Source organism: Centropristis striata, chromosome 13 (assembly GCF_030273125.1).
Source record: "Centropristis striata isolate RG_2023a ecotype Rhode Island chromosome 13, C.striata_1.0, whole genome shotgun sequence".
NCBI classification, from domain to species: domain Eukaryota; kingdom Metazoa; phylum Chordata; class Actinopteri; order Perciformes; family Serranidae; genus Centropristis; species Centropristis striata.
In genome coordinates this window covers 37,452,058-37,461,977 of record NC_081529.1, presented here as the reverse complement: position 1 = coordinate 37,461,977, position 9,920 = coordinate 37,452,058, and the positions used below count along the sequence as shown (strand labels likewise).

At 30.8% G+C, this 9,920-nt stretch overlaps 1 protein-coding gene across 3 annotated transcripts in view; it reads right to left on the bottom strand.

Annotated features, from left to right (window-relative positions):
• Nucleotides 1-2,121: 2,121 nt before the first annotated feature.
• Nucleotides 2,122-9,920, bottom strand: part of glyr1 (glyoxylate reductase 1 homolog (Arabidopsis)) — a 33,311-nt gene continuing 25,512 nt past the window's right edge. For all 3 annotated transcript variants that reach the window (XM_059347882.1, XM_059347883.1, XM_059347884.1), the window contains 2 exons: nucleotides 8,458-8,582; nucleotides 2,122-3,108 (listed from right to left, as the gene is read on the bottom strand). In XM_059347882.1, coding sequence (XP_059203865.1) covers nucleotides 3,034-3,108; nucleotides 8,458-8,582 — 200 coding nt within the window. In that variant the 3' untranslated portion in view covers nucleotides 2,122-3,033. The remainder of the gene's footprint in view (nucleotides 3,109-8,457; nucleotides 8,583-9,920) is intronic.

The following is a 9,920-nucleotide window of genomic DNA, read 5'->3' as shown; positions in this document are numbered from 1 at the left end:
TTTTTTTAAGCCAAGAGCTCCATCTAGTGGGGTCAAAAAATAATGAAAATGGTCCATGAAGCTTCGTTGCCACTTCACTAGCAGAGGGTGTTACATTTCTTTGTGAAATAAATGATCTCGTCAGTGCTCTCTGGTGGACAAACTATGTCACGGAGACCTGATTTGTAAAGACCTCAAACATATCTTCTAGTGAAGGAACAACGAAGCTTCATGAACCATTTGCTTTATTTTTTGACCCCACTAGATGGCGCTCTGTTCAACAAAAGGCTGAAATCACACTCAGTTACCGTTGCTGGAGACTTTTCTTTAAGCCAAGAGCTCCATCTAGTGTCAGAAAATAAAGACAATGGTTCATGAAGCTTCGTTGTCACTTCACTACTGATTATCATTGCGTCCATCCCAATGGGTTATCTTTCCGAAAATGAATTTATGCAAGTTAGGTTAGTGTAGTTATGGGTCCATTTTGGATTTTGGACCTGTGAAGCCTAATGAAGTGGCAACGAAGCTTCTTGAAGCATTTGGTTTATTTTTCGACACCACTAGATGGTGCCCTTTGTTTAACAAAGGGCACCATCTAGTGGTGTCGAAAATTTTTTCAGCTTTCAGTTTTCAGCCCTTTGTTTAACAAAGGGCTGAAAACACACTCAATCACCATTCAATGTTCAGACACTTTTTCAGTGGTCAAATTCAAGCACTTTTCAAGGACTTTCCAGGTCCATTTTCAAGCTTTTCCAGGACCTTTCAACGGTTGTAAGTTTTATGTTTTAGATGAGTTCTTACATGCTAAAAGGGCTAATTTCACTCAACCACACCAACAGTTTTTTCGCTTTTAACAACCAAAAGTACGGTTTGCTAATCTCAATGTTCAATTTATTCTTTTTTTCATTGAACATGTGATTATCTGTAGTCAGATTGAAGAGAAATACAGGAAGAATTTCAAGCATTTTCAAGCACTTTATCCAAAATCCTTGAAGCACTTTTTAAACCTTGAAAATACATTTAAATTTAAGCCTTTTCAAGGATTTCAAGCATCCATACGAACCCTGACCATTACTGGAGCCTTTTATTAAAGGCAAGAGCGCCATCTAGTGGTTCATGAAGCTTCGTTGTCACTTCACTAATATCTTTAGTCTGATTTGTGTACCGATATTTCTTGCTAACTATCAGCAGACATTTGTAATTAGCTTATGGACAATTAATGTGTCAGGTTCCAAACCTGAATGAGTTCTTGTTTACTGGGAACCATTTGAACTTTGAACCTCCATCCTGTCCCCGTCATGTGACCCATAAAGGAAATAAATAATAAAACAGAGTTCATGTTAGCATCGGTTGTTACATATCAATATTTACCCAAATAGTTGAGTTGCTGTGTGTACTGGGATTAATCAGTTTATCAATAATTACAGTCAAACTGAAATCACGTTTCCATATTTGAAAGAAACAACTCTCTTCAGCTAATAACCCACCTGGAACTGTTTCAGTCGCTTGGGTTTTAACCCTTTGATGCACAAAATGCTTCTAAAATTAGTTTTTATCTTATATATCTTTGCAATAAATTAATTTCATCATTCAGTATTCCAGGTTTTTCCTTAATCAGCTTGTTTTTGATCATCATACGTCCTCATTTTATGTTTTCATTTCTTACTTTTTGAGTAAAAACCTTTTTTGTATCACTACTCTTCTAATGCACAACATAGGTCAAACATGTCATTATGTAAGGAAAAATTAATTTAATCAATTTCGGAACAAGGCTGAAACACAACATGTGGAAAAAGTGAAGCGCTGTAAAAAAAAACTAAAATAAAAACCTTCCTGATCAACTGTATGTGTGACAAAATGATACATAAACATGTTAAATATATTAAATATATGAGTGTTTGGCCCCTCGTACTGCTAAAGTAACTATTTGAAACAAATTACTATTATTATTTTAGTATAAGTTCATTTAATTTTAAATCAAATTTGGACGAATGAGTCATTTTTGACCCATGTGTGTAATAATAAACCCATGTAATAATACAAAAACTGTTTTTCTTCATAAAGTATGAAAGGAAAAATGGATCTAATGATCGGTTGAAATAAAAAAAAAGAAATTCAAAGAATACTTGGACTATTCAATCATAAAATAAATGGATTTACTTTAATAATTGCTGTGCATCAAAGGGTTAATTGTGTCCCATAATGGTCTAAATTGTTTTTTTTAATTACAAACCACAATTTTTTAATCTCTAATTACCAAATAATAAATACATGATTGAAGTTGGAGCTTCATTGTGATGTTCAGTTAAAAATGCATGTCAAGAAGTGACTTGATTCTAGTTTCAGAGAAATATATTATTAAAAAAAAAAGAAAAACAGTGTGAATGAGAACTCTTCCAAAGACAAGAACGAAGGGTTTTCTACTGTGGGAATCTCAAGCCTTGATGAGAAATATTAATTATTACTGCATTTTAAGGCCTCGACACATCCGTCGTCTTCAACAAGGTCAGGAAAAAGAGATCATGAACACCAACATAAAAGCATAAATCATCTTGTCAAATACAGAAACAAGCCACGGTCAAACTGCATCAGAAGACCTAGAAACAAACATAAATAAATACTATTATCCAAAGACTCCAGGGGGGTCACAATATTAAGGCAATGCAGTGGCATGTTCTTGGTGTTTTCTCTCATGTAATTCTGGACATTTAAAAAGAAAAGAAAAGAAAAAAAAAAGCAAAGATCACACTCAATTAAATATACTAAGTTTCACATAAAAAAGGAAAATCTTCTGAAGGGTTTCTGCATCCATAAAAGCTGGCAGCATGTCTTGTGTTACTTCTACAGCAGTTCAAGCTGCTCTCAGCATCTTTTCCTCCAGCAGTCAGTGCAATGCTTTAAGGTTGCCTCCAACCAGGACTAACACGGAGGGTGCTGCGGCAAAACGAAATTAAACTAAAATTTAAAATAATCATAATAAAAAAACAAAACAAATCATGACATGACGAGTGAGAAACCAGAAGGGTTAGAGACTGGTCCAGAGGAAGGTCACCTCTAGTGGATGTAGGCTCGGTACACCGCCGAGATGTCGTTGTCCGACTGGTCCAGAGCCTTCGCCCGCTTGTACACCTGCAACACAGGGAACGCCTTATTATTATTATTATTATTATTGTTATTATTATTATTATTACCTTGGGATTTTGACTTTTTTCTGGTAATTTTGACTTTTTTTCTGGAAATTTTGACTTTTTTCTTGTAATTTTAAACTTTTTTTCTTGTGATGTTTACTTTTTTTTCTTTTAATTTTGGCTTTTTACTTTTAATTTAAACTTTTTCTTGTGATGTTTACTTTTTTCTTTTAATGACTTTTCTGGTCATTTTGACTTTTTTTCTGGAAATTTTGACTTTTTTCTTGTAATTTAAACTTTTTTTCTGGTAATTTTGACTTTTTTTCTGGTAATTTTGACTTTTTTTCTTGCAATTTAAACTTTTTTTCTTGTAATGACTTTTTTCTGGTAATTTTGACTTTTTTTCTGGAAATTTTGACTTTTTTCTTGTAATTTAAACAGTTTTTCTTGTAATGTTTACTTTTTTTTCTTTTAATTTTGGCTTTTTACTTTTAATTTAAACTTTTTTTCTTGTGATGTTTACTTTTTTCTGGAAATTTTGACTTTTTTCTTGTAATGACTTTTTCTGGAAATTTTGACTTTTTTCTTGTAATTTTGATTTTTTTCTTCCAATTTTAACTTTTTTTTCTTGTAATGTTTACATTTTCTGGAAATTTTGACTTTTTTTCTTATATTTTTGACTTTTTCTTGTAATTTTGCCTTTTTTCTGGAAATTTTGACTTTTTTCTTGTAATTTAAACTTTTTTCTTGTAATGTTTACTTTTTTTTGTTTTAATTTTGGCTTTTTACTTTTAATTTAAACTTTTTTTCTTGTGATGTTTACTTTTTTCTGGAAATTTTGACTTTTTTCTTGTAATGACTTTTTTCTGGAAATTTTGACTTTTTTCTTGTAATTTTGATTTTTTTCTTCCAATTTTAACTTTTTTTTCTTGTAATGTTTACATTTTCTGGAAATTTTGACTTTTTTTCTTATATTTTTGACTTTTTCTTGTAATTTTGCCTTTTTTCTGGAAATTTTGACTTTTTTCTTGTAATTTAAACAGTTTTTCTTGTAATGTTTACTTTTTTTTCTTTTAATTTTGGCTTTTTACTTTTAATTTAAACTTTTTTTCTTGTGATGTTTACTTTTTTCTGGAAATTTTGACTTTTTTCTTGTAATGACTTTTTTCTGGAAATTTTGACTTTTTTCTTGTAATTTTGATTTTTTTCTTCCAATTTTAACTTTTTTTTCTTGTAATGTTTACATTTTCTGGAAATTTTGACTTTTTTTCTTATATTTTTGACTTTTTCTTGTAATTTTGCCTTTTTTCTGGAAATTTTGACTTTTTTCTTGTAATTTAAACTTTTTTCTTGTAATGTTTACTTTTTTTGTTTTAATTTTGGCTTTTTACTTTTAATTTAAACTTTTTTTCTTGTGATGTTTACTTTTTTCTGGAAATTTTGACTTTTTTCTTGTAATTTAGATTTTTTTCTTCCAATTTAAACTTTTTTTTCTTGTAATGTTTACATTTTCTGGAAATTTTGACTTTTTTTTCTGGAAATTGAGATGTTTTTTCTTGTAATTTTAGCTTTTTACTTTTAATTTAAACTTTTTTTCTTGTAATGTTTACTTTTTTCTTGTAATTTTGGCTTTTTTCTGAAAATGTAGATATTTTTCTTGTAATTTTGGCTTTTTTTTCTTGTAATTTTGGCTTTTTACTTTAAATTTAAACCTTTTTTCTTGTGATGTTTACTTTTTTCTTGTAATTTTGACTTTTTTTCTGGAAATTTTGACTTTATTTTCTTGTAATTTTGACTTTTTTTTCTTGTAATTTTGGCTTTTTTTCTGGAAATTTAGATTTTTTTTCTTGTAATTTTAGCCCTCTTTCTTGTAATTTTGGCTTTTTTTCTTGTAATTTTGGCTTTTTTCTTTTTATTTTGACTTTTTTCTTGTAATTTTGACTTTTTTCTTCCAATTTTAACTTTTTTTTCTTGTAATGTTTACATTTTCTGGAAATTTTGACTTTTTTTCTTATATTTTTGACTTTTTCTTGTAATTTTGCCTTTTTTCTGGAAATTTTGACTTTTTTCTTGTAATTTAAACTTTTTTCTTGTAATGTTTACTTTTTTTTGTTTTAATTTTGGCTTTTTACTTTTAATTTAAACTTTTTTTCTTGTGATGTTTACTTTTTTCTGGAAATTTTGACTTTTTTCTTGTAATTTAGATTTTTTTCTTCCAATTTAAACTTTTTTTTCTTGTAATGTTTACATTTTCTGGAAATTTTGACTTTTTTTCTTATATTTTTGACTTTTTCTTGTAATTTTGCCTTTTTTCTGGAAATTTTGACTTTTTTCTTGTAATTTAAACAGTTTTTCTTGTAATGTTTACTTTTTTTTCTTTTAATTTTGGCTTTTTACTTTTAATTTAAACTTTTTTTCTTGTGATGTTTACTTTTTTCTGGAAATTTTGACTTTTTTCTTGTAATGACTTTTTTCTGGAAATTTTGACTTTTTTCTTATATTTTTTACTTTTTCTTGTAATTTTGCCTTTTTTCTGGAAATTTTGACTTTTTTCTTGTAATTTAAACAGTTTTTCTTGTAATGTTTACTTTTTTTTCTTTTAATTTTGGCTTTTTACTTTTAATTTAAACTTTTTTTCTTGTGATGTTTACTTTTTTCTGGAAATTTTGACTTTTTTCTTGTAATGACTTTTTTCTGGAAATTTTGACTTTTTTCTTGTAATTTTGATTTTTTTCTTCCAATTTTAACTTTTTTTTCTTGTAATGTTTACATTTTCTGGAAATTTTGACTTTTTTTCTTATATTTTTGACTTTTTCTTGTAATTTTGCCTTTTTTCTGGAAATTTTGACTTTTTTCTTGTAATTTAAACAGTTTTTCTTGTAATGTTTACTTTTTTTTCTTTTAATTTTGGCTTTTTACTTTTAATTTAAACTTTTTTTCTTGTGATGTTTACTTTTTTCTGGAAATTTTGACTTTTTTCTTGTAATGACTTTTTTCTGGAAATTTTGACTTTTTTCTTGTAATTTTGATTTTTTTCTTCCAATTTTAACTTTTTTTTCTTGTAATGTTTACATTTTCTGGAAATTTTGACTTTTTTTCTTATATTTTTGACTTTTTCTTGTAATTTTGCCTTTTTTCTGGAAATTTTGACTTTTTTCTTGTAATTTAAACAGTTTTTCTTGTAATGTTTACTTTTTTTTCTTTTAATTTTGGCTTTTTACTTTTAATTTAAACTTTTTTTCTTGTGATGTTTACTTTTTTCTGGAAATTTTGACTTTTTTCTTGTAATGACTTTTTTCTGGAAATTTTGACTTTTTTCTTGTAATTTTGATTTTTTTCTTCCAATTTTAACTTTTTTTTCTTGTAATGTTTACATTTTCTGGAAATTTTGACTTTTTTTCTTATATTTTTGACTTTTTCTTGTCATTTTGCCTTTTTTCTGGAAATTTTGACTTTTTTCTTGTAATTTAAACTTTTTTCTTGTAATGTTTACTTTTTTTGTTTTAATTTTGGCTTTTTACTTTTAATTTAAACTTTTTTTCTTGTGATGTTTACTTTTTTCTGGAAATTTTGACTTTTTTCTTGTAATTTAGATTTTTTTCTTCCAATTTAAACTTTTTTTTCTTGTAATGTTTACATTTTCTGGAAATTTTGACTTTTTTTTCTGGAAATTGAGATGTTTTTTCTTGTAATTTTAGCTTTTTACTTTTAATTTAAACTTTTTTTCTTGTAATGTTTACTTTTTTCTTGTAATTTTGGCTTTTTTCTGAAAATGTAGATATTTTTCTTGTAATTTTGGCTTTTTTTTCTTGTAATTTTGGCTTTTTACTTTAAATTTAAACCTTTTTCCTTGTGATGTTTACTTTTTTCTTGTAATTTTGACTTTTTTTCTGGAAATTTTGACTTTATTTTCTTGTAATTTTGACTTTTTTTTCTTGTAATTTTGGCTTTTTTTCTGGAAATTTAGATTTTTTTTCTTGTAATTTTAGCCCTCTTTCTTGTAATTTTGGCTTTTTTTCTTGTAATTTTGGCTTTTTTCTTTTTATTTTGACTTTTTTCTTGTAATTTTGACTTTTTTCTTGTAATTTTGGCTTTTTTCTTTTAATTTTGACATTTTTCTGGAAATTTAGAAATTTTTTCTTGAAATTTAGGCTTTTTGTAGGTAGACGTGTGTTAGGGTTAAATCATATCTATATATCCCTGACTATCTAGACTAGCTCATAACATAAAATAGTGGTGAAGAATTCTTCTAACCCGACCACTCTGCTGCAGTAATGTGCTCCGTGCATGGCGTGTTCCCGTTTGTGTAAAAAAGGGTTAAATGGGTTAAATGCAGAGGTTGAGTTTCCTGATTAATGAAGGATAAATCTTAAATAATTCTTTTCATAAACATCAGTAAATGGGTTCAGTAGATATAAAGGGAGTCAGCTTAATGTTCTGCTACTGGTGGTTGTGTCTCTTTAGCCCAGCTATTCTCAACCTTGGGGTCGAGATGATTTCTGGGGGTCGCCAAATCATTTTGGAAGTCAGCTCTGTCTCCACTGTGTTAAAGTGTTCATGTGTTAATGTGTTTTAGTCTTTTTGGTCATTTAATGTCTTTTCTTGGTCATTTTGTGTCTTTTTTTAAATCATTTTGTGGTCAATTTGTGTCTTTTTTGGTCAATATGTTTCCTTTTTTTTGTCATTTTGTGTATTTTTTTAGTCATTTTGTGTCTTTTTTGGTAATTTTGTGTCTTTTTTTGGTCATTTTGTGTCTTTTTTTGGTAATTTTGTGTCTTTTTTTGATCATTTTGTGGTCAATTTGTGTCTTTTTTGGTCAATATGTTTCTTTTTTTTGTCATTTTGTGTATTTTTTTAGTCATTTTGTGTCTTTTTTGGTAATTTTGTTTCTTTTTGGGGTCATTTTGTGTCTTTTTTGGTCAATTTGTCTTTTTTTGGTAATTTTGTGTCTTTTTTGGTAATTTTGTGTCTTTTTTTTGGTCATTTTGTGTCTTTTTTTTGGTCATTTAGTTTCTTTTTTGGGTGATCTGAACTGTGTGTGTGAGATTGTGTTCAGTGAGCGGGGGTCGCGGACAACATGCATGTTAAATTGGGGGTCACGACTCAAAAAGGTTGAGAACTACTGATTTAGCCAATACAACTCAGATTTAGAGACTCATTACCTGCTATAGTGTAACCAGAATGAATGGGACTCTCAACATGATGCCAATGAAATGCAATAACCAAAGAATCCAAGAGAGGTGGAGGCAGGCAGTGTCTTGGTTCAGTTCACAGTAAAAACACAAGATAAATAAACCAATTCCACTTTACCGAACCCTTCTCAGTGCACCATAAGGTCCCCGTACTGTACCTCGTTGGCGGCGGCAGCCATCGGGGTTGGATGGTTGGCGGTGTCGCCCATGGAGATGGCGAGCCTCAGGTCCTTCTGAATATGCTTCAAATAGTAGTCCGGCTTAAAATTGCCCTGTAAAATATCTTGATGAGGGGAAAGAAAGGCTTTTATTATCCCAACTTCAAACACATTTACCTACACTTTTTGTTTCAAAGTGTCTAACTGTGTTCATTCAGTTTTCTATTGCCACAAACTAAAAAAATACAATGCAAGACTGAAAGAAAGGAACTAATATATATATGTATATATATATATGTATATATATATATATACAGTTTCTAAAAAGATACACTACAGGCAGGAGAGGAGACAAGGAGAAAGGAGAGGAGACAAGGAGACAGGAGAGGAGACGAGAGAGGAGACAAGGAGAAAGGAGAGGAGACAAGGAGACAGGAGAGGAGACAGGAGAGGAGAAAAGGAGACAGGAGAGGAGACAACGAGACAGGAGAGGAGACAAGAGAGGAGACAGGAGAGGAAACGAGGAGAGGAGTAAAGGAGACAGGGGAGGAGACAACGAGACAGGAGAGGAGACAAGAGAGGAGACAGGAGAGGAAACGAGGAGAGGAGTAAAGGAGACAGGGGAGGAGACAAGGAGAGGAGACAGGAGAGGAGACAAGGAGACAGTGGAGGAGACAGGAGAGGAGAGAGGAGACAAGGAGAAAGGAGAGGAGACAAGGAGACGAGATGAGGAGACAGGGGACGAGGAGACAGGAGAGGAAACAAGGAGACAGTGGAGGAGACAGGAGAGGAGATGAGAGAGGAGACAAGGAGATGAGGAGAGGAGACAGGAGAGGAGACAAGGAGACGAGAGAGAAGATAAGGAGACAGTGGAGGAGACAGGAGAGGAGATGAGAGAGGAGACAAGGAGATGAGGAGAGGAGACAGGAGAGGAGACAAGGAGACGAGAGAGAAGATTAGGAGACAGTGGAGGAGACAAGGAGACAAGGCGACGAGAGAGGAGACAAGGAGACAGTGGAGGAGACAGGAGAGGAGATGAGAGAGGAGACGAGAGAGGAGACAGGAGAGAAGATGAGAGAGGAGACGAGAGAGGAGACAAGGAGACAGGAGAGGAGACAGGAGAGGAGATGAGAGAGGAGACGAGAGAGGAGACAAGGAGACGAGAGAGGAGACAGGAGAGGAGATGAGAGAGGAGACGAGAGAGGAGACAAGGAGACAGGAGAGGAACATTATTCTCTTTATCTCTTTGTCTTTTGAGAGTTTGGATCCAAAAATGCCAATAAATCTCAACTGTGTTCATATCTCTGACCAAAGAAACAAGAGTTCAGATTTATACATTAAGGAAAGAAGGAAACACAAAGTCTAAGCAATAAAAACCCAAAGAGCTGATTATTAGAGTCAACATGTGTTCTAATAAGAGACTCTTTATACAATAATCAGGTTTATTTTGTTACAAAGTGTAC